Raw genomic sequence first — 25,467 nt, forward strand, 5'->3', positions numbered from 1 at the left:
TCGCCCAGCCTGCAGCTCTACAAATGTCTGTTAGCGAGGTGCCATGCGCTAGAGCCCAAGAGGATGCCACACTCCGAGTGGAGTGTGCAGTCACACCAAGGGGGCATGGTCGAAGCAATATGCCAAAGCAATGGCGTCCACTATCCAGTGGGACAACCTTTGCTTGGAGAGAGCCTTTCCCTTCAGCTTCCCACCATAACAGACAAAGAGCTGGTCTGAGGTCCTGAAACACTGCGTTCTGTCTACGTAAGCACGGAGGGTGCATACTGGACAGAGCAGTGCCAAGGCTGGGTCTGCCTCCTCCAAGGACAGCCCTTGCAGGTTCACTACCTGGTCTCGGAAGGGTGTGGTAGGAACCTTGGGCACATATACAAGCCGGGGTCTCAGGATCACGTGAGAATCAGCCGGCCCGAATTCCAGGCACGCTTCGTCAACCGAAAATGCCTACAGGTCCCCTACCCTCTTGATGGAGGCCTATGCAACCAGGAGCGCTGTCTTAATTGACAGGAACTTAAGCTCCACTGATTTCAGAGGCTCAAAGGGAGCACTCTACAGGGCAGTTAAAACCACTGAGAGGTCCCAAGAGGGTACGAGGGGAGGACGAGGAGGATTCAGTCTCCTCGCTCCCCTTGATCGCGTAGCTGAGCCTGATGGTTCTCGCGACCCAGCGGGACAGTCTGGGGAGCTCTAGCCAGGCTCCCAGAAACTGCGCCAGCTGGGTAATTCGAACCACAGAAGTACCGTCGGTGGTGCAGCGAGGCGGAATGACCGGCCCAGGCAAGGGTGGCATAGCGGCCCTGTGCAGGGGCACGGTCATTAGCCGCGTCCTGCCAGAGGAGGCCAGGGGAGGACCAGCGTCCCGCGTGGGTGTGCTCTGGCAGGGGTCTGGCGACAGAGGGGGATGAGAGGGGCGTGGCCCGTGGGCGGTGCATGCTGTCATCCACAGCCTCTTGGGGCTCAGAGAAAGAGCATCAGTTCTTTTTGAACGAGATTCTCCCCCAGCCCTCCACCGGGGAAGTAGTGGTCCTGCTACCAGCTCCTGAAAGAACTGAGCCCTAACTCCAAGCTGCCCATCTCAGGAGTGCTGCTTAGCCAGGTGTTAGCTGGCTAAGGGGCAGAGACAGGCGGTGCCAGCCTCCAGCGAGCCCATGTCTGGACCACTCTAGTGGACACCACCTGGCCCAGGATCACGCAGGTACCGATGTCGCCCGAGAGCGAGGTCAGTAGTGTGCGCGGCGGAACGACCAGGCCGGGCATGGGAGGCATAGCGTCCCAGCAAGGGGGCGTGGTCGAGTTTCCGCGTTCTGTCAGTGTTGGCCAGGGAAGGACTAGCGTTCCACTGCGGCCGGTTCTGACAGAACTCCTGAGTCAGCACTGCCTCGAAGGCGACACACAGGACTGCATGCCTGTGTCACAATAGTGACAGAGAACATACAGACCAAGATCGCCTCACGATCAAGGGCAGCGAAGGCAGAGGACGCCCGCGGGCCGCGAAAAGTCACGTGGACTCCCGCGAGCCGGAAGCGTCCTGATGCACAACCGGGAAAGCCTACAGCGCTAGGGGGGAGGGCGGACCACTCCAACCGATGCTTTCAGCTGCCCGGGAAAGCATGGCCATCAGCTCTGGAACTGACTCGACTAACGCCAACACTCCTGAGGGAGGCAACGTAGTCGAATCCTCATTTCCAGAGGAATCAAGCCCGCCTTGTGATGCTGTGAGTGACATGACACCATCTGCTGGAGCCCCGTATGAAATACTGGGTCCCCGAGAGGAACCAGGCACACACGGAAGCCCCACGGTTTGCGATGTGGAGGGGGGCGTGGTTCTCTTACGAGAGGTTCTCTCGTATTGCGTAAGTAGCTTACGCTGCGGGTAAAGTCATCTTTTCTCGAGATTGAAGCCAAAAATTATCCTTAATTTTCATAATCTTATCAACGCAGTGCGGCAGCCAGCAGACCTAGAGCAAGCTTACTAGCGTGCTCATTGGCTGCCCTGCGGCAACTGCAGCAGCCTATGGCTGAGCCTTGGCGTGACGTCACGCCCAATGAGCGCACTCGGCGCGCAGCACGCGCCACGGCCCGTCAGGGGGCGTGGCTTAGTGCATAAAAGAAAGGCTCACAGGGCTGCTTCTCTGATTTTTGTCTCTTCAGCGAAGCTCTCCGCATCGCTGGACTCTGAGGAAGCTGCCGTTGAATCAAGCGACTTGCAAGCCGAGGATTCTGCCTGAGGAAGCCGGCAGCCTTTGCCGCCTTCAGCCATCCCTGCCTGCTTCGCTATCCGGCACTATATCCTTTCTATTATTGTATTGTACAGGCGTTTGATACAAAATGCCCTGCATTTTATGCAAAGCTCTGCTCAGCGACAGAGACCGCCATGTTATCTGCGCTCTCTGCCTGGGACCGGACCATGCAGCCCTCGCTCTCTACAACGAGCGGCTGCGAACTATGCGAAGAACTGCCGATGTCGACCCTGCGGGCTCGACTCGCCATGTTCGACGCTCCCGCTGTCTAGCGGCAGCTGAGCGCTCGCCGGAGCCCCTCCCGCGAGCCTCGCTATCTCCTTCTCCCCCCTCTTCCCGACGCGCAGCGGCCGGCTTTCGCCCGCACTGCCGTCGCCTCAGGGGATGAAACAGACGACGCTGCTATCATGGACAGCTGCCCCCTCTGTCAAGCCACGCAAACGGCGCCGCTCACAAGGGATGTCAGATACAGATGGTCACGGACTAACCTCCATTCCCACATATTTCTCAGTCCCCTCCTAAGCAGGCGACTGGAAATACATTTATTGCAGTAAACGAGCCTGTTCTAATTACACGCACGCCTGCAAACAAACGCTGACGCAAACATGATGACGCTCGCGCTTTCCCCCTCTGTTCGAGCCACGCAAACGGCGCCGCTCACAAGGGATGTCAGAAGCGGACGGTCACGGGCTAGTTTCCTTTACGTTTTAAGAAAGCTACCCCGTGTCTCGTTGGCGCGCGTCACTCACCGGCGAAAGGAGAAAAGAGAGACCGGCACCTCTAATTCTCACACATTTCTCAGTCCCCTCCTAAGCTCAGGCGACTGGAAATATCAATATTGCAGTAAACGAGCCTGTTCTAATTACACGCACGCCGGCAAACAAACGATGTCACAGCACAGGATGACATCTTCCCGCTCTCTCTCCCTTTGTTCGAGCCGCGCAACTGCGCCGTTCTCAAGGGATATCAGAGCGGACGTCACGAGCACCGGCGAAAAGAGGAAGTGAGAGTGTTTTCGTCCCGCCTAGACCGGACTAACCTCCAATTTCTCACATATTTCTCAGTCCCCTCTAAGTTCAGTTGGCTGGAAATACTAATACTGCAGTAAACGAGCCTGTTTTAATACACGCGCGCCTGCAAACAAACGCCGACACAAAACACGACGCTCTATCATATGCTCGCGCTACAGAAGGCTTATATGTTCCCCTGTGGCTCAGTGGCAGAACATTAGGCTTTCGCGCCAGAGACCCGTGTTCGAGGTCGGCAGATAAAAAAAATTTTCTGTTTGCTTCTCCGAGCTTGCGGCCAGCTTTCTTACATACAGAAAGCGAACCCGCATCTCACACCCTCCCGCTCTCAGGATGGTGCTAAATTCTGGCTCACGCCGAAGGTGTTTTGAGTGTAGAAAATGTGCCCACACCCCCGTGCTCACCACTACACACAAACATGATCTCCCCGGTAACGCTCACAGAGCGCACTCTCATAAAGCGGGCACGCGCCGCTCGAGTGCTAAGTGTAGAGTATGTGCCCACTATTCTGTGCCCACACCTACCCACTGTCCGCTCTGTCACACAGTTACCCCGGGATGCAGGTCCTATAAAGCTCCTAAACACTGGCCGTGTTGCGAATGTAAGCCCTGTGCCCGCTCACGAGTGCACGCACTTACTATCAAACACGTTAAACCCTATGCCGCTCTCACGCCACGGGTTTCTAGCAGCAAAATGTGCTCCGTCCACAGAGACCGAGCCGCTGTGTGCTGTACAGCCGGTCACCACTGTCTGCGAGCCCCCGTATTCGAGCACCGGCAGCGCGCGCGCCGCCCCATCCTCTCTGATAAAGGTTCCCCATCCCGCACAGCGCGGCGATCTGAACCCAGAGACCATTCGACCCCTAGCGATGTGTGCGAAAGCATGGCAAGCTATCCAGGGCGTGTCAGAATGGGTGCTGAATACTATAACGCACGGCTATTCGCTTCAGTTCGCTCGCCGTCAACCACGCTTTTCAGCACGGGTCGAGACGAGAGTGAACACGGAGGCGGCACATCTGCTTCAGGCAGAAATAGCAAAGCTGTTGCGCAAAGGGGCCATAGAACAGGTGCATCCTTCTCTGAGCGAGTCAGGCTTTTACAGACGTTATTTTCTCGTACCCAAGAAGGACGGAGCGCTGAGACCTATTTTAGATCTGAAACATTTGAACAAAGCTCTCATGAGACGGCCGTTCAAAATGATTACAACCAGACAAATCCTCGCGTAAATTCGCCCGGGAGACTGGTTTATCTATCTCGATCTGAAGGACGCATATTTTCAGATCCAGATAACACCCCGTCACAGGCCATTCTTGAGATTCGCCTTCGACGGTCGGGTATTTCAGTACACAGTCCTGCCGTTCGGTCTATCTTCCCGTACATTACGAAGTGCATGGACGCGGCTCTTGCTCCCCTGAGAAGACAGGGGATGCGGATACTGAACTATCTGGACGACTGGCTGATTCTAGCGCAGTCAGAAGCAGAGCTTTTGTCTCACAGAACAGCGCTTCTCAGCCATCTGGAAAGCTTGGGTCTCTCGGTCAACTGGACCAAGAGCTCATTACTGCCCCGTCAGTCACTTTCCTTTCTCGGAATAGAACTGGATTCGGTGGCTATGACGGCCAGATTGTCGGAGCAGCGCGCACGCCGCATCCGACATCTCGCCGCGTCTTTCCACATGGGCAGTCAGACTCCTCTGAGAACATTCCAGCGAGTCCTGGGGCATATGGCCTCAGCTGCAGCGGTGCTCCAGCTGGGCTTACTGCGCATGCGCCCGCTTCAACGCTGGCTAAGAGCGCGAGTGCCTCACCGTGCCTGGATGGCCGGCAGCCTACGAGTCAGGGTGAATCATGGCTGCGTTTCAGCCCTGCAGCCCTGGCTGGCAGCCGAATGGTATCACACAGGAGTGACGATGGGACTTGTCTCTCGCCGGAAAGTTGTCTCGACAGACGCATCCAACCGAGGTTGGGGAGTGCTCTTAGAGGGCAGAACGGTCTATGGCCTCTGGTCAGACCAGGAGAGTCTCCTTCACATAAACTGTCTAGAGATGCTGGCGGTCGAGTATGCGCTCAAGCATTTCCTCCCATACCTACAGAGCCATAATGTACTAGTCCGCATGGACAATACGTCAGTGGTGGCCTATGTGAACCGTCAAGGCGGTGTCAGATCCAAAATGCTCTGCACCCTGGCGGAACGCCTCCTTGTGTGGGCTCAGCACTCACTGCGCTCGCTCAGAGCCGCGCATGTGCCGGGTCACCTGAACGAAGGTCCAGACAGACTGTCCAGGCACAATGTTCCCCTGGGGGAGTGGTCTTGCATCCCCAAACAGTCCAGTCACTGTGGCGCCTTTTCGGCAGAGCGAAAGTCGACCTCTTGCGTCAAAAGACAACGCGCACTGCCCAAGGTTCTTTTCAAAGAGCGAGGACGCGCTGGCCCAAACCTGGCCCAGCGGCCCGCTGTATGCCTTCCCCCCGGTCTCTCTGTTGCCACAAGTCATCGGGAGAATAAGGGAAGCGCGCCACACGGTGCTCCTCATAGCCCCGTATTGGGAGAATCAGACATGGTTCCCAGAACTAATACGGCTGGCGGACACAGCCCCCTGGCCGATACCGGTGAGAAGGGATCTCCTCTCCCAGGCCCGCGGCTCGATATGGCATCCTCATCCAGAGCGCTGTCTCTGCATGCATGGATACTCAACGGATACCCGTTGACTTGCCAACAGGGGTTGTGAACACGATCATACAGTCTAGAGCTCCCTCCACGAGACGGCTCTACACATCTAAATGGTCTGTGTTTAATAAATGGTGCACCGCCAAAAGGCTGGACCCACAAACATGTGGGGTGTCGCATGTGCTGTGTTTCCTACAAGAGCTGCTGGACATGGGCAGGTCCCCCTCCACGCTCAAAGTATATGTCGCGGCCATTTCAGCTTTCGCCGACTCTGCGCTGGGCCGCGCATTAGGGAGGAACGAGTTCATCATCCGCTTCCTTAGAGGAGCCAGGAGAATGAACCCCCCGCGACCCCCTTCGGTTCCTATTTGGGATCTTTCCTTGGTCTTAGAGGCCATGAAATCGCATCCCTTTGAACCCATGGAAACTGTGGATATGAAATACCTGACGCTCTTTTGGGCATACCCTTCAGAGCACAGGTCATTTCTCTATCAGCTTTGCCGACAGCCGGCAGCGAGATTGACAGTAATCTCCTTTGCCCTGTCAGAGCGCTGAGAAATTACATTACGTGCTCCGCCGCCGTCAGGCGCTCAGAGCAGCTTTTTGTTTCGTTTGGTGGGCACACCAAGGGTCTCGCCGCCTCGAAACACACTCTGTCCAGATGGATAGTGGACGCTATTGCAGCTGCTTATGCGTCTAAAGACCTGCAGTGCCCACTGGGCATCAGAGCCCACTCGACTAGAGGCATGGCTTCGTCGTGGGCATGGTCGAGCGGAATTTCTTTTCATGACATTTGTACGGCGGCAGGCTGGGCCTCCCCCTCTACATTTGTTAGATTTTACAATCTAGAAGTTCCCGCCCTGCAGGCTAAACTTTTATCAGTCTAAGTCTTGCGTAGACCGGCCCACTTCGGTGCGCGGGCTACTGTGTGATTTAGCTCTCCTGGTTGAGCTGCACTATACAAGGGTTGTCAGTCAGACCGGCCGCGCCGCTCTGTGTGCCCTACTGTGCGCTTATGTACTGCGCTAGCCATCCTATTGGCCGCCCGGCTCACACTCTGGTGTTCCCCGGGCTTTCCCTGGGACTCATGTAGTAGATGCTGGGCGCGCACGGCGTTGACAAGGGAGTTCCCGCAGCGTAAGCTACTTACGCAATACGAGAGAACCTCTCGTAAGAGAACGTATCGGTTACTAACGTAACCTCTGTTCTCTCTAGAAGAGGGAACGAGTATTGCGTAACCCGCCGTGCTCACGCCACGAGCTCACTTGCTTCAAGCGACAAAAACCAGAGAAGCAGCCCTGTGAGCCTTTCTTTTATGCACTAAGCCACGCCCCCTGACGGGCCGTGACGCGTGCTGCGCGCCGAGTGCGCTCACTGGGCGTGACGTCACGCCAAGGCTCAGCCATAGGGTGCTGCAGTTGCCGCAGGGCAGCCAATGAGCACGCTAGTAAGCTTGCTCTAGGTCTGCTGGCTGCCGCACTGCGTTGACAAGATTATGAAAATTAAGGATAATTTTTGGCTTCAATCTCGAGAAAAGATGACTTTACCCGCAGCGTAAGCTACTTACGCAATACTCGTTCCCTCTTCTAGAGAGAACAGAGGTTACGTTAGTAACCGATACGTTACCACCAGCCAAAGAATCCCATTCTTTAAGAAAGAGATAGATTGGGGTGTGGCAGAGAGGACTCCACCCACACTGAGATCATTGAGTCTCGATCTATAAACATCGCGATGGTCATGTTCCCGCAATGAAAACATGACTCATCCACGAGCGCTGCCGAGCATGATTAAACCCAACACGCGAAACAGCGCTCGTGACGGTTAGGCAGATGAATCACGCGCCCACATCCAGTAAATACAAGGGCGAACCGTCTTGAAAAAGACATGCGGCGTGCAGCTCTTTTAGAGAGGATAAAAAGCTCAGCAGTGTGCTTAAGCGCCCAGGGAGAAACACACTCACAAGTACATTTTTCATCTCTATTTTTTGTGTTTATTTAAAATAAGACAAATCTGATATTATTTTAATCTCCAAGATGTTATTTAACAGTTGAGATAGTTATTTAATGCTTCGCTAACTAGCAGAAACCACTAGCAGGTTTTAAATCCCAGTTGTGCAGGCTGGGGCATGTTGTAACACTGCGTTACAATGTGCCCCTATTAGAAATATGCTATTGTATTCTATACTTTTATTAATTTTATTGAGAAACAGTGAGAAAAAGGTGAATAAAAACTGAGAGTCAATGTTCAGAAATTACTAATTATTTATTTGTTTTGAACTCTGTTGTATAGCTGTGTTTTCCTGTGTTCGTAGTTAAAACTCAAAAATGAGTTTATATTTAATTATTAAAAATTGGCATTATTTTATATGAAAAGTTTTTTAATTGTATTTTATTTAGAAAATATTTTAGTTTGTTTTGTATTTTTTTTTTATTAGATCAGATAACATTTTAAGCTGCCATATGTTATGTTACAATTAACCCACCTATGGGGCATGTTGTCACATTTCACTTCCATTCTTTCGGGGTATATCAAGAAAAAAGTATATACTGTATTAATAAAACAAAAACACATAATTGTACTAGACATGTGGGAAATTAATGTGGGAAAAAAATAAATACTCTGAACCATAAGTAGATTTACACAAACTGAGAAAGTCAAAAGCGTATTTTAATGAGACCATATTTACATTATACATAATAAAAAGGTAATATACTATATATTATCTAAATGTGTTCTAATATAAATGAATAGTACCTTAGTATAGTAGGTTACAATGGGTCTAACGGCACGAAACATTTGCTTTTCTTCCAAGAACATGGATGTTGCACGAGTTGTTAGCACTATTTGAAGACCAGGAGCAAAACATTTTGCGACAGAAATACAAAAACATATTACCAAAATACTAATTTTGTGGATCGACTACTGTCTGTAATGTGGAATGTAATTTGTAATCTGTGAATGGGAGAACATTCTATTCTGAAACTGTCGTCGGAGAGCGGGAACATGCTTGTCTACGAGTGACGCTGCGGAGCGAGCAGGAAAACACGGAGAGGATTATCGGAATCAGTGGATCTTTAGCGGAGCGATAACAGAACGTTTTTATGGGAATCTTCTGGGGGGTTAGGGAGGGGGTCGAGAGGGGGTCGAGAGGGGCACCTCAGCTGATGAGGGCAGAAGGGCAGTGGCTCTAGCCACCGGGCCACCCCCCTGTGCATGGCCCTGGGAGTAGGCCTAATAAAGAAAAAGAAACAAATGTATATTTTTCAAGAATGTAATTGTTTCTTCAAACCTAAATCTGTCCCGTCTAGATTTGAGTTCCTCTTGTCTTTCCACTTTTAGAAATGCAGGGTCATCCTGAGGCAATCGAGCTAAATGAACACAAAAAGATATACATATCACACATTTTACACATAGAAAGGACAGCAACTGAATACAAATAATAATAATAATAATAATAACAATAATTTTAACAATAGTAATAAAAATAATAATAATAATACTTTATTTAAAACTGGATACTGAACAAAAGCGATAATGCACGTACCAGTGCCTTTTCGGATAAACACTGGCTCTTCGTCTGTTATCCAGCACTGACAGGGGAACTCGAGGCATGTTTCAGAGGGTGTTTTCACTGTGATATGCTTACAAAACCACTGAACATTGACCAAGTGTTTCTTCTTTTCAAGTTTCACCTGAACAATGTCTCCAAAGTCATTCTCCACAAGGATGTCGAATGAGAACTCCTTTAATGACAACTTTATTAGACACACATAATATAAAAAAAAAACAAAACAAACAAACAAGAAACATCTCTCCACGGGCTTTGGTGAAGAGTGATTAATCCTAATTTAATTCCCTGATTATGTGCACTATCAGGATGCCCAGGTTTGATCATTTTATCTCACCAGATGCAGTTTTTATTTCTCTACATTTGTGTATCCTAACTTTTAACAGAAAATGGTTAATAAGAAAACAAAACAAAATAGCTGCAAGCAGCAAATACAGGACAAAGCACAATGGGCACATATATGTACACATGTAACTATTTCATTACATATTGTTAATGACTCAATTCCTGTTGCCAGCTGGTGGCTCCATGACCATGACTTAAAATAGTGACATGATCCATATGATCCAAACATACAACACCCATTTTATCTAAATCAGATGATGCATAGAAGATACAAGACTCCGGTTTCCCATTTTTGTCATACATTTATTCCTTCAACATGGCAACACCGTTCCATACATCAAAAATCCTTTGCCACTTTAGCATCTTCAATGTCTTGGAATAATGGTGAGAATGGCAAGAATCCCACTGGAGTAGTATTTAAAAGTTCAGAGCCTGCAATTATCCAAAATTACCCCTGCTTTATTCCAGAACAGTTTGAGTAATCAACTTCAATTCCATGTTTTGAAGAACAGTCTAGGAGGAGTTCGAAAATGTAGGTTTTCAATGTAATTCAAAATGGAAAACAGTCAGTTTGGCCAACCATGTCATAATTGGGATTTATGGATTAATTGGAACAAATAAAGCTTCAAAAAGGTGTTTTTAATAAATCTGGATGTAATGCATATTATTGAGTCATAAGCAATGTTTAAACAGGTTTCAGTTGTTAAATAAAATTCAAAGTGTTTAATTTTACATTTTTTAATGTGTTTATGTCAGGCCGCACAACAGACTATTTGTGTGTGTGTGTGTGTGTGTGTGTGGTGTGTATATATATATATATATATATATATATATATATATATATACACACAGTATATATTATCCTAAGCAGTGTATGTATATTATCCTAAGAATGTAATAAATTGATTACTTAATTTGTACACAAAAGTGCATTTATTTATTTATTTATTTATTTATTTATTTATTCATATTGATCAAAAAGATTAGGAATCCAGAATATTTTGATTACCAAAAAATAAAAACAATGCATTTGGGGAAAAATCACAGGAAATACTGAGCCTTAAAAGATATGAGTCTATAAGATCAGTAGATATACAACTTATGTGATACTAGTTACACTAGTCAGACAAACACTCCAACATTTAAGGCAGTAGCCATTAACTCATTATCTGTTAACCCTAATAACCCTTTGAGTAAAAAAGTTACTTTTCTGTGTGGGGAAAATAATTTTTGGTGGTGTAAATATAATTTATTCTGAAGCAATTTCCTCATCAGTGTTCTATCAGCTTTTATATACTTCTGCAAATCTGCTTTTTTTTTAACCTTATTAAATGTATGCATCATCTTTCATGTCAAATGTTTACATTCGATCAATAAATTCAGTGTTAATAGTAACACACTATGGGCTGTTACCAATCAAATTAAATAATTTATACTGTGAAATTACAACTGCAATAATGAATGTTATGAGATTAATGATACTTTAAAACATGAAACTAAACCACCAGTAGGTGGCAGCAAGTCACTGAGTCATTGAGTCAACCGATTCATTCAAAACGCTGAATCATTTAGTAAAACACCACTGAGTGTTGCTTTTCTTTGTTTGGAACTATTTCGCTGGTAGAATAGAACAAAAACAGTCAATAATGTGTCTAAAATGTAAGTATGTGTGTGCTGCTCATTTCTTTTGATTTCTACACTAAAGTCTCTCACAAAACCTCTGCTTTACCAGAAATACACTAACTATCACACTAACACTATAATCCATTATTAATCGCTGTCTACGCTGAATGTAATGAAATCAGAACCATTCTCACATTTCTTCTAGTTATTTTTTGTCACTGAAGTTTTAATAAGCCTACTTGTCCGGTCAGTACATTTATTTCACTTTCGCTCTGCATTCAAGCACATTCTTCCACAAGCACATTCTTCCACAAGCACATTCTTCTACAAGCACATTCTTCTACAAGCACATTCTTCTACAAGCACATTCTTCCACAAGCGCGTTCTTCTACAAGCACATTCTTCTACAAGCACATTCTTCCACAAGCGCGTTCTTCTACAAGCACATTCTTCTACAAGCACATTCTTCCACAAGCGCGTTCTTCTACAAGCACATTCTTCCACAAGCGCGTTCTTCTTCCGAGTTGCTGCAGGGGCAGAAATGCATTTTATCTACATGAAGACACCAGACTTAAAACTAAAACTATTGTGAATTATAGATCATATTTGATAAGTGCTTTTCGTGACCCAATCGATCGAAGATAACCTAAATAAAAGCCGATGGGGGAAGGTAAGTCGACGCCTCCCCATAAACCAAAACCGAAAATTGTTTGTACATTACATCAGTTTCCGAGCTGTCATCTGGGGTGGCGAAGCTAATTTTTAGGGTGGCAGCTGCCCCTGACAATTTGAGGGTTTGAGATAAAAAAAAAAAAAAAAAAAAAAATAATAATAATAATAATAATAATATATATATATATATATATATATATATATATATATATATATATATATATATATATATATATATATATATATATATATATATATATATATATATATAATAATAGGTTTTATAGAATTAAGTGATATATGAAATTATCAAATTATTTATATATATATATATATATATATATATGTATACTCACAATAATAATATATATAATTTCATAATAGAAATAAAGAAATGACTTAAAATAGAATAATTAAGTCTTTATCGTTCTTACCCTTTTAAAACCAGCAAAGAAGGATTTGTTCACCAGGACTCTTTCACTGCTCTGATCCTTTGAGTTCATCAGCGTCAGGTAAATGCTGTTCAGTGTCTGAGCAATCACCTCTACACCAGTAGAAACAGTCACCTTGTAGGTCAACATTTTGCCAGAATGAAACATGTACAGACTCTGGATCCTCAGTTTATTCTTAAGCACCTTTATATGAAGTTCACTTCCAGCTCTACTCTCCACCTCCTGTGACATTATAATGTGGGTTTGGTCTATCAGTCTAAAATGTCATGTGCAGCATACCTGCATATGTGATCAAGTGTCTGAACTTACAGAAGAGACAGGTGTGTAGAGGTATTCCTGTGGTACCGTCAATCCCCTTTCTCTGATAAGCTTTTACAATTACAATTGCTATTTAAAATTTGTCTCCTTAATAATATCATTAATATAATAATAGCACTAATATACACTCATATATAATGTAATATAAAAGTGAAAAGTAATATAAGAGTGTATATAATTTAATTAGGATATAATACATTCAAAATGCCCTCCCCCAGTGTTCAGTAAATGACAAAGAATAACCTTTTAAATTTTTATTTGTTTATAAATAAATCCAGATGCGACTTATCAAAAGTAAAGTCATTAGCACTCATTATATGGCAACATTTAGTTTTTTTTTTTATTTCCTTCCTTGTCTCCCCAAGTCTCACCCAATTCCCCAAACATCCTATTTTCAGGTCAAAATGAAGCTCTACACTCAAAACCATTCACTCTTGCTGAAAAACAAAACTTTGCCCTCACACTGGACACACAAGCTCTCAAAATCACACACACTACAACATAGTCTAACACACTGGTGCAATAAATTCAAAACAACATTTCCAAAACTGGTAAGTTATGTTACTTGTGTTCCCCCATCACAAACCTTTTCACATGATGAACACAAAAGACACAACCAATGGATACACTGGCACATTTTTATTTATTACAGTTTTTTCCAATTGCTAAAACACAATTTTGCAAACTAGGCTGGTTTTATCAAAATACTTAACACAATTCACAAAACCACACACCCAAACTGCAAAATACCTCATATATCCTGCAAAATGAAGCACTGCAACCAAAACTACACATAGCAATATCAAAATCAAACTTTTGCATGAAATGGCAGACACTTCATTCATATTACCAGATTTCTGTCTAACCAACTACACACTGTCGGGCATAATGAAAAGCACTCTCATCTTTAGTATGCTTTGCCATAATACTAAAATAGTTCAAATTGTAGAAAATTCTTCAGAATTGTTACAGTTTTTCTCAGTCGCTTTGGTGCATTTCTCACATCATTATTTACATTTGCACAACAGTTAATGCAGTTCTCAAAACAATTAGTACAAACTGCAAAACCTAGTTGATAACCTGCAAAAGCGTGTCACTTGCTCAAAATGGATAGCTCATTCCTCAAAAGCAAGAATTGATGTCAATTAAAGTGTCAGTGTCATCAAGATAAAAAGTCCAGACACCATTGGTTATGAACAAGATAGTCAAATGGCTTTGTCATGTTTTCATTATGACAGTTTACTCTGTAAATGTTTTCCAATGCAAAAAAGTCAGATCTTGGTGACACTGTCTGAACATGCTCGAGACAGCACTATATACTATTTGCACAGCCATTTGAAAAATACAGTAAAGTTACACAGTGCTGTATTTAGTGAGATAACTGAGTACAAGACACTGAATATGTATGTTTCACATTTTTACTGCATATGCTCTTTGCAATTCTAATTTGTTCACAGCATTGTGCAAAAGAACAAATACACCCTTATTTACAACAAGCATAAACTCCCTTTGGGTAGAGCTGTGCACAACTGTACACAATACTGCAGTACATATTGGAACATACAACATACATAGTACTGGACTTCCGGGTCAAGCCATGTGGTGGTAAGACGCACGTTGTCCGAGCTCCGCATCCTTTTGATTTAGTTTATTCATTAAATACCTTTCACCGTCGCATAGTACTTCATCCTGTAACAGTTACTTTGTTTTAAAACGGAACTCGTGAAGCAAAATGAGTAAAGCAGGAAAATCAAGTAGTAAAGCTGAAAAACAGCAGAGTGCTAAAATTTGTAGCAGTATGGCGGAAGACCATGTAGCACCACTAACGACGGAGACGCTTGTCTTAGAACTTGAAAAGCTGAGGAGGAATATGACCGGCGAACTCACAGCTTTACTAAATAGCTCCCTGGAACCTATCCGTTCGTCGGTCGAATCGTTCCAGCTGAGTCTGGCTGAACAAACTTCTACTATCAGAGAGATGGAGACTAGCTTATCCGACCACAGTGACAGGATAACGCAGCTAGAACTGGACGTGAGCGGGCTCCAGTCTGACCTGGGATCGGTGGTGAAAGAGAATACAGAGCTCAAAGCGAAAGTGGAGGACTTGGAGTCCCGCTCAAAACGCCAAAATGTCCGAGTGCTGGGACTCCCGGAGAACGTGGAGGGAAAGGATGCTAGAGTCTATATGGCCGGGATGTTCGCAGACCTGCTGGGGGACCTTCTTTCTGGGCCACCTGAGCTAGACCGCGCACATCGCAGCCTGCAGCCGAAACCTCGACCGGATGATCCTCCACGCCCGATTATTGTCAGGTTTCATCGCTATATGGAGAAGGAGGCTGTTCTAAGGTGGGCAAAGTCACACAAGGACTCTTCTTACAACGGCCATAGAATCAAAATCTTTGAGGATTTCAGCGCAGCGGTTGCGAGAAGGCGAGCAGCATTTAACCCAGTCAAGGGGCTTCTCTACCAACGGGGAGTGAAGTTCGGCATGTTGTATCCGGCGCGCCTCCGAGTCACCCACAACAACAGGGAGCACGTCTTCAACTCTCCCGAGGCTGCGGATTCTTTCTACCGACAGAACTTTCCAGCCAAGGAGACTTCAGCAGCGGAGTAAAAATATATTCAGGTGTTGCTATTCTGGTTAGTATATATTCTGTCGGTCTTCTATTGGACTGCTGTGAAAGCTATGTTCATTTTGTTTCGTTATGACAGTAGCAGTAGCCCTTTCCGTTTCTGGTTTCATGATTAAGGCTGTTTTAGGTTTGGGACTAAGCAATGCCACTTTATAATTTACAGCCTATTTGCAATACAGCTACAACTGTATAGGCACCTGTGCACTGTTATGTCACTGAGGTTAGCCACTTTGAAGCTCGCGGTTGCGATACTTTTTTCAGGCTGCTTTTTCTCTTCCTTTCGGTTAACTGTTATATTCAGGGTATGCAAAAATACAATGTTGGGAGCATAAGACACTTCATGCTTAACCGGTTGTATGTACACTCGTTGGTATTACTCAAGGGGGGGGGGGGGGGGGGGTCTTGTGTGTTTTTTTTTTCTTTTTTTTTTTTTTCTTTTCCTGTCGGCTTTTGTTTTCCTCGTTCTTTTTTCTTTCTATACCTTCGGTTCCCAAACTACTGTTTTTACACTCAGTCTTATCTACCTTACATATTATAAATGACAAGTGCTTCTGTAATGCCAGGGGGTACAGCCGGACATAAAATCAACTTTATTACTTGGAATGTGCGGGGTTTGGGGGGGCAGATAAAGCGTTCCAGGGTTTTCTCACACTTAAAGTATCTTTCCGCTGATATCGTTTTTTTGCAGGAGACTCACCTACGTACAGTTGACCATTCTAGGCTTCGTAAACCATGGGTTGGTCAAATGTTCCACTCCAACTTCAACAGTAAATCCAGGGGCACAGCCATTTTAATACATAAACGAATCAAGTTTGTCCCCGATCATATACATTCTGATCCTGGTGGTCGTTACATTATAGTTTCTGGTACCCTTCATCAAACGCCGGTTGTGCTAGTCAGTGTGTATGCACCTAACTGGGATAGCCCAAACTTTATGTCCACGTTATTTTCCCATCTACCAAATTTAAATTCTCATCATCTTATACTAGGAGGAGATCTCAACTGCGTTGTTGATCCAAGCCTCGATCGTTCACAGCCCAGATCGACCATGCCAACAGCTATGTCTAAGACTCTATTAACACTTATGGATCGGGTGGGGTGTGTTGATCCTTGGCGTTTCTTTCACCCTAAAATTAAAGACTTTTCTTATTTCTCTACTGTCCATCAAGTTTACTCCCGCATAGATTTTTTCTTTATTGATAAGGCCCTTTTACCTCTCGTCAGATCTACAGATTACACTGCCATAGTAATTTCTGATCATGCTCCTCACAGACTTGAGTTATGTCTTCCCTCGGGTTCACATAGGCATCAAGGAGGCTGGAAGTTGAACACAAGTTTGTTGGCCAATGCAGAGTTCTGCGACTATGTATCTTCAGACATAAATTTCTTTTTAGAGACCAACAGGTCTGAACACGTCTCCCCATCGCTACTATGGGAAACATTAAAAGCTTTTATACGTGGGCGTATTATCTCTTTTAGTGCGCATTTGTCTAAATCCAGAAGATTGAGGCAGCAACAACTTATAGACTCTATTTTAGTCATTGATAGACAACATGCCTCTTCCCTAAATCCTGCTCTGGTAACTAAACGTCTGCAGTTACAAACCGAATTTGACCTCCTGACAACAAATAAAGCAGAACGCTTATTACAACGGACAAGAGCAACTTATTATGAGCATGGGGACAGAGCCAGTCGTCTTCTAGCCTCGCAGTTGAGACATCAGCATGCCTCTCACTTTATTTCCCAAATATATGACTCTTCCCAGATACTGACTACAGACCCAACAAACATAAATTTGGAGTTTTCTTCGTTTTATTCTAACCTTTACAAATCAGAACCTCCCCCTGATACCTCCGTCATGGAAATTTTTCTTAATAACTTAGATATACCATCGGTAAGTAGGGAAACAGCAGAAAATTTGGATAAACCACTCAGTCTACAAGAAATCACTTCTTGCATTTCTCTGATGCAGAATAACAAAAGCCCCGGTCCAGATGGTTTCTCCGCTGAGTTTTTTAAGAAGTTTTCTGCACAGCTTGCTCCTTTATTATTAGATGTTTTCAATGATTCATTAGAGCAGGGAGTTTTGCCGCCAACACTGAACGAGGCGCTGATATCCCTCATACTAAAAAAGGATAAGGACCCAAACCTATGTAGTAGCTACAGACCAATTAGCTTGCTAAACAATGACGTCAAGTTATTGGCAAAGGTACTGGCATGCCGACTTGAGACCTGCCTCCCTGATATTATATCAGAGGACCAAACAGGTTTCATTTTGGGCCGTCAACTGTCATCCAGTGTACGTAAACTTCTAAATGTGATTCTGTCTCCCTCTGCCTCTCCAAATCCTGAGATGGTTATTTCGCTCGACGCGGAGAAGGCATTTGATCGGGTGGAATGGCATTACTTGTTCACAATCCTCCAAAAATTTGGATTTGGCCCTAAATTTGTCTCATGGATTCGTCTTCTCTACTCTGCTCCAGTGGCAAGAGTTAAAACAAATTCCGAAACCTCGCCTCCTTTTCCTCTCTCGCGTGGCACACGCCAAGGATGCCCCCTTTCACCATTGCTTTTTGCACTCGCTATAGAGCCTCTGTCTATAGCCCTGAGAGGGTCCACATTATTTTCAGGCATAATTAGAGGAGGTATCGAACACAGAGTAGCACTATATGCTGATAAACTATTACTGTATGTTCAAGACCCAGTAAATTGTGTTGACGGAATAGTAAATCTGCTAGAGGCCTTCGGAATATTTTCTGGTTATAAATTGAACATCACAAAGAGTGTATGTTTCCCTGTTAACCAGTTAGCGAAATTGATTCCTCCTGACGCGCTACCCTTCCATTTATCTCTTAGTGGCTTTAAATACTTGGGTGTAAACATCTCACACTCCTTTAGCTCACTTTATAAGAATAACTTTGTGGAATTGACTGAGAAGATTAAATCAGACCTTCAGAGATGGAGGGTACTACCTCTTTCACTAGTGGGTCGCATCGAAACAATTAAAATGAACATATTACCTCGGTTTCTATTTCTCTTTCAGACTCTCCCGATCTTTCTCCCTAAATCTTTTTTTAAATCACTTAACGCCACTGTACTTTCATACATCTGGGTGGGCAAACCCCCCAGAATTCAATTATCAATTCTCCAGAGGCCCAAACGTGATGGAGGCCTTGCACTCCCTAATATTCAGTTGTATTATTGGGCTGCTAATCTCCAAAAGCTTAAAACTTGGTATCATTCCCCTGACACTAACTGGTGCATTATAGAAGCCAGCTCTTGCACTTCATCTCTACCCGCACTGCTTTTTGCTCCACTTACAACGCGGCCTTCTCAGTATACTAATAACCCTGTTGTACTTTCTTCGCTAAAAATCTGGAAACAGTTCAGGCAACATTTTGGATTAAAATCTCCTTCTGTCCTTTCCCCTATTTGCAATAACCACCTCTTTCTACCTTCTTTGCTAGACCCAACTTTTAAATTATGGAAAAAGAAAGGTCTGGTCTCTTTTTGTGATCTCTTCCTAGACAAAATATTTGGTAGTTGGGAAAACCTTGTTACTAAATTTAGCTTATCTATTCATGGTCGATTCAGATATTTCCAACTTCGTAGTTTTGTTAAAATTAATTGTCACGGGTGACGAAATGCTGGGAAAAGCGGAACCTTTGTTTTCTTCCCATGTTTCCCGAGGGGAATTATTTTGGTGTAACACCTCACTCCGGTTCCGGGTGTAGCGGAGATATTGCGCGAACTAATTACAGCTGATGCACGACAGGTGTGAGGGAGAGAGAGGAGCGGTGTTTGTACAGGCTTTCCGCTTCACAAGAGGAGGATAAAAGAGCCATTCAGAGTCGAGTTAGAGCGAAGGTTGGAACTGGTCAAGGAAGGTTGGAACTGGTCAAGCGAAGGTTGGAACTGGTCAAGCGAAGGTTGGAACTGGTCAAGCAAAGGTTGATCGGTGTTCAGTTGATCAGTTGTTTGGCTGGGTCTCAGTTGTGTTTTGGGGTAGAAGATCTCCTGTAACTGTTGTGGAATACTACTGGATTGAACTGCTGCTTGGATCTGCTATGGAAGAGGAAGGAAGAAAGATAAGTGAATTAATTTCATCATTGAATCAAATGTAAAGCTTGAAGAAAAGACTGTGAATGTGAAATTTACTGTTGAGGAGGACATCTGTTTCAGATACATTGGAGAGGAATTGAGAGTGAATATTTCCGTTGAAATGCATGGATGAAGCGAGGCTCCTGATCAGCCCTACTGTGTGAGTGATTTGCAGTTGTTTGCCTTACCTGATGCACGTCGAATTAATGCTGTGGATTTGTAGTGAACACGAGTGCTGTGTGCTATGCTGAGAAGAGTCTTCCAACGCCTGCTTTCATTCTTGTGAGATGATCTACTGGTCTCCATCTAAATCCCAGAACGATACAACTGAACTGGTGAAGTAATGTTTTGTATTGTCCTCTCTTCCCCTGAATATTGTCGTGAAGTAATTCCTCATTGAAGGCTCCTGATAATCCTCTCCCTCTCTCTGAAAGTTCAAGTCTCATGAAGAATCGTATGGTTGTGGAAAAGTCACAATTCCCCTCTCATGTCCTGATAAGAGAAGCTGCCGTTAAGAGAAGAAACCTTACCCGTTACCTACCGTCTGAGTCCTGCAGATGTGCAGCAACGCTGTGAAGTGAGTTTTAAAGTCACAATTTCCCTCTCACGACCTGATAAGAGAAGCTGCTGTTAAGAGAAGAAAAGCCCACCTGTTACCTACCGTCTGAGTCCTGCAGATGTGCAGCAACGCTGTGAAGTGAGTTTTAAAGTCACAATTTCCCTCTCACGACCTGATAAGAGAAGCTGCTGTTAAGAGAAGAAAAGCCCACCTGTTACCTACCGTCTGAGTCCTGCAGATGTGCAGCAACGCTGTGAAGTGAGTTTTAAAGTCACAATTCCCCTCTCACGACCTGTTAAGAGAATCTGCTGTTAAGAGAAGAAACCTTACCTGTTACCTACCGCCTGAGTCCTGCAGATGTGCAGCAACGCTGTGAAGTGAGTTTTAAAGTCACAATTCCCCTTTCACGACCTGATAAGAGAAGCTGCTGTTAAGAGAAGAAAAGCCCACCTGTTACCTACCGTCTGAGTCCTGCAGATGTGCAGCAACGCTGTGAAGTGAGTTTTAAAGTCACAATTTCCCTCTCACGACCTGATAAGAGAAGCTGCTGTTAAGAGAAGAAAAGCCCACCTGTTACCTACCGTCTGAGTCCTGCAGATGTGCAGCAACGCTGTGAAGTGAGTTTTAAAGTCACAATTTCCCTCTCATGTCCTGGTAAGAGAAGCTGCTGTTAAGAGAAGAAACCTTACCTGTTACCTACCGTCTGAGTCCTGCAGATGTGCAGCAACGCGGTGAAGTGAGTTTTAAAGTCACAATTCCCCTTTCACGACCTGATAAGAGAAGCTGCTGTTAAGAGAAGAAAAGCCCACCTGTTACCTACCGTCTGAGTCCTGCAGATGTGCAGCAACGCTGTGAAGTGAGTTTTAAAGTCACAATTTCCCTCTCACGACCTGATAAGAGAAGCTGCTGTTAAGAGAAGAAAAGCCCACCTGTTACCTACCGTCTGAGTCCTGCAGATGTGCAGCAACGCTGTGAAGTGAGTTTTAAAGTCACAATTTCCCTCTCATGTCCTGGTAAGAGAAGCTGCTGTTAAGAGAAGAAACCTTACCTGTTACCTACCGTCTGAGTCCTGCAGATGTGCAGCAACGCTGTGAAGTGAGTTTTAAAGTTACGATTTCCCTTGCATGTCCTGATAAGAGAATCTACTGCTGAGCGAAGAAACATTGCCTGTTACTTACTGTCTGAATCCTGCAGATGTGCAGCAACGCTGTGGAGTAAGCCTTCCCAGCCACTATTACACCATTGGGTCTCGAAGACAGTGAATAGTCGATCCAGCGGCTACTCCGGCCGAATAGCCTTAGAAGACAAGAGTTGCTCATTCTTTCCCCAAGTTGATTATTATTCAATAAAGATTGTTGCTTGTGAACTAAACTACTTGCCTCCTCCTTTGTCCGTCTGTCGCGTGCCTGTGGTGTCGGCTCCTCACGGTGGTGTCTGGAGTCAGGGGCGGCTGGTCATCCGAGTCCGCCCCGGCCTGCACCGGTGACATAATTTTACATCTTTTCCTAACCTACCCGAGGAGACTCTTTTAGATAATATAATGTCTTCATCAGCGTCACAAAACAGCATTGGACCAATTTACAATCTTTTACTCTCTTCGCAAGTATCTTCCCTTCTATGGTTAAAGGATACATGGGAAAAAGAGCTTGGGCTGGCACTAGACGAGGACTGGTGGAGAGAGTCACTGCTTAGAATCAGTTCCACTTGCACTTGTGCTCGTTTGAGCCTTATTCAGTTTAAGGTGGTACATAGGATCCACTACACTAAGGCCAGGCTAAAGAGATTTTTCCCTGACACGGATGATTCTTGTATTAGATGTTCCCTTTCCCCTGCAGATCACACACATACGTTTTTCTCCTGCCCTAAGCTCGACTCCTTCTGGTCGTTTTTCTTCAACTCCCTTTCTGTAATTCTGGGCATCCCCCTGACCCCATGCCCTCTAATTGCTATCTTTGGTGTGCCCCCTGTGGGCAGGTTTAATAAATATCAAGCTGACCTTGTTGCGTTTTCTGCCCTCATAGCCAAGCGACGTATATTGCTGCATTGGAAGAGTCCTAATCCCCCTGGCTCAACCTCTTGGTTAAAAGATTTAATGTCTTTTCTTCATTTAGAAAAAATTAAGCATACAGTTAGAGGATCTGTGAAACGATTTCATAGTACATGGGACCCATTTCTTTCTTATGTTAACTCCCTAACTTTGTTAGACTCTTAATTTTGACCGAATACCTTTTCCTTTTCTGTTTTTGTTTTTGAGTGTTTCATTACTATTGTTATTATTATTTATTATTGTTGTTGTCACTGTTTTTTTTTATTTATTTTTTTTATTTTATTATATATATATATTTTTTTACTATTATTATTATTATTATTATTATTATTATTTTTTTTTTTTTTTCATCTATGTTCTTTAAAAGATCTACCTCCAGGGAAAAGAAAATGGGAAAATGCCAGACTTCTTATTTACAGTTGACCTTTTTATTGTCTGTAACATGCTTGGAAGTTTGCACAATAAACATATTAAAAAAAAAAAAAACATACATAGTACTGTAATCATTCATGCACATCCAGACGTTCCTCATCAGTGAAAGCTGAGATTCACCTTAGAGAAATTGCTCAATTTTAATTTCTTGTTCAAAAAAAAGATTCAAATTTTTTTGTACATTTTGCTTGACAGATTTTGACAACTAGTTCAAAATTTTTGTATGTAATGACTCAAGCAATGAAATGAGGACTATTAGTTTTATATGGAATGACTATTCAGCATTCACAAGTATAGTTACTGTAATTTTGACTGACATGACATAAGCAATTGATAATGTTATAAAACAGCAGAGAGTTGTATGAAAGCAATTGATGCATGTCCAAAAGCATTTGCAATTTGTTGGAAGGAATGAGAAACTGCTACTATGATGTGCACACATGACTAAATGTTGTGGAGGTTGAACTAACTGTTGTGCAAATGTAAATAGTGATGTGAGAAATGCACCAAAGCGACTGAGAAAAACTGTAACATGCACAGAAATATTTGCAGATACACACACATGCTGTTGAAACATTTTTTATTTTTATTTTTCACCAAACAAGTCAGTGCAACATATGCACAGCAGAAATATTTACATTGGACTGAACAAAAATATGCTCATAAAAAAAAAAAAAAAAAAACAGTAAACTGAAAAAGATGGAAGTGTTAACAATTAAGCATAGAGGTGTTTGGTCAGGTGACACATGTATTGGCCAATTAGCTCATGTAGTGTCATTTTGAATGGCAGTGTTTTGAAATGGCAAACATGTGAATTTATGTCAGATTGTTGTGTGTTACGCAGAGAACCGTGTTCAGTGCGTTTGAAAAGTGCCATTTTGAATTGCAAAATGTGTGTAAAGCAGAAAATGTGTTTAGACTTTTGGAGACTTGAGAAGAGGTTTTGCTCTCTGTGTGTCAGTATAAATAATTGTGCTGTGCATGTCATTTTAGTGTGTTAGCAATTGGAAAAAACTGTAATGTACTACACAGTACAACACACACACACACACACACAAAAAAAATTATATATTTTTTTTACTCTCTCCTCTAATTTTTTTTTTTCAGTATTTACTTACTTACAGTAAGATGTGTGTGACCATCATATGACAGTAAAAGATCACACACAAAACCTTATTCTAATATGGAATTGTATTGGAATGGTAAAGAGTGTTAGTAGGTGACAGGAGGGCCTCGATCCACTCAAGGAGACAATATGAAGAACACGTCTAAGAATGTTCCACATATGGTTGAAATACCATAATTTTTTTTTAATTTTTTTAATTTTTTTTATTTGTATAGCACTTTTCACAATACATATTGTTTCAAAGCAGCTTTACAGAAAGTGCATTTCAGGAATGTACATAGAGAAACACAGTTAGTTAATCATGTATTGATTTAGGGCGTAAACATATCGCCAGCGTCAAGTCGTCTCTTCACAGACGTCGAGTCGTCTCTTCACGGGCGTCGAGTCGTCTCTTCACAGGCGTCGAGTCGTCTCTTCACGGGCGTCGAGTCGTCTCTTCACAGGCGTCGAGTCGTCTCTTCACGGGCGTCGAGTCGTCGAGTCGTCTCTTCACGGGCGTCGAGTCGTCGAGTCGTCTCTTCACGGGCGTCGAGTCGTCTCTTCACGGGCGTCGAGTCGTCGAGTCGTCTCTTCACGGGCGTCGAGTCGTCTCTTCACGGGAGTCGAGTCTTCACGGGCGTCGAGTCGTCTCTTCACGGGCGTCGAGGCGTCGAGTCGTCTCTTCACGGGCGTCGAGTCGTCTCTTCACGGGCTTCGAGTCGTCTCTTCACGGGCGTCGAGTCGTCTCTTCACGGGCGTCGAGTCGTCTCTTCACGGGCGTCGAGTCGTCTCTTCACGGGCGTCGAGTCGTCTCTTCACGGGCGTCGAGTCGTCTCTTCACGGGCGTCGAGTCGTCTCTTCACGGGCGTCGAGTCGTCTCTTCACGGGCGTCGAGTCGTCTCTTCACGGGCGTCGAGTCGTCTCTTCACGGGCGTCGAGTCGTCTCTTCACGGGCGTCGAGTCGTTTCTTCACGGGCGTCGAGCCGTCTCTTCACGGGCGTCGAGTCTTCACGGGCGTCGAGTCGTCTCTTCACGGGCGTCGAGTCGTCTCTTCACGGGCGTCGAGTCGTTTCTTCACGGGCGTCGAGCCGTCTCTTCACGGGCGTCGAGTCGTCTCTTCACGGGCGTCGAGTCGTCTCTTCACGGGCGTCGAGTCGTCTCTTCACGGGCGTCGAGTCGTCGAGTCGTCTCTTCACGGGCGTCGAGTCGTCGAGTCGTCTCTTCACGGGCGTCGAGTCGTCGAGTCGTCTCTTCACGGGCTTCGAGTCGTCGAGTCGTCTCTTCACGGGCGTCGAGTCTTCACGGGCGTAGAGTCGTCTCTTCACGGGCGTCGAGTCGTCTCTTCACGGGCGTCGAGTCTTCACGGGCGTAGAGTCGTCTCTTCACGGGCGTCGAGTCGTCTCTTCACGGGCGTCGAGTCGTCTCTTCACGGGCGTCGAGTCTTCACGGGCGTAGAGTCGTCTCTTCACGGGCGTCGAGTCGTCTCTTCACGGGCGTCGTCTCTTCACGGGCGTAGAGTCGTCTCTTCACGGGCGTCGAGTCGTCTCTTCACGGGCGTCGAGTCGTTTCTTCACGGGCGTAGAGTCGTCTCTTCACGGGCGTCGAGTCGTCTCTTCACGGGCGTCGAGTCTTCACGGGCGTAGAGTCGTCTCTTCACGGGCGTCGAGTCGTCTCTTCA

At 44.9% G+C, this 25,467-nt stretch overlaps 1 protein-coding gene across 1 annotated transcript in view; it reads right to left on the reverse strand.

Moving 5' to 3' along the window:
• The window catches only part of LOC311287484 (polyunsaturated fatty acid 5-lipoxygenase-like), a gene marked incomplete at its 5' end in the record, with an annotated part of 34,020 nt that extends 21,195 nt beyond the window's left edge, over window positions 1–12,825 (reverse strand). Inside the window, 3 exons of the mRNA XM_084404354.1 lie at window positions 9,224–9,302; window positions 9,479–9,689; window positions 12,577–12,825. Coding sequence (XP_084260480.1) covers window positions 9,224–9,302; window positions 9,479–9,689; window positions 12,577–12,825 — 539 coding nt within the window. The remainder of the gene's footprint in view (window positions 1–9,223; window positions 9,303–9,478; window positions 9,690–12,576) is intronic.
• Between the last annotated feature and the right edge of the window lie 12,642 nt (window positions 12,826–25,467).

The sequence above is a fragment of the Rutilus rutilus genome (assembly GCF_951802725.1).
Source record: "Rutilus rutilus genome assembly, chromosome: 3".
NCBI classification, from domain to species: domain Eukaryota; kingdom Metazoa; phylum Chordata; class Actinopteri; order Cypriniformes; family Leuciscidae; genus Rutilus; species Rutilus rutilus.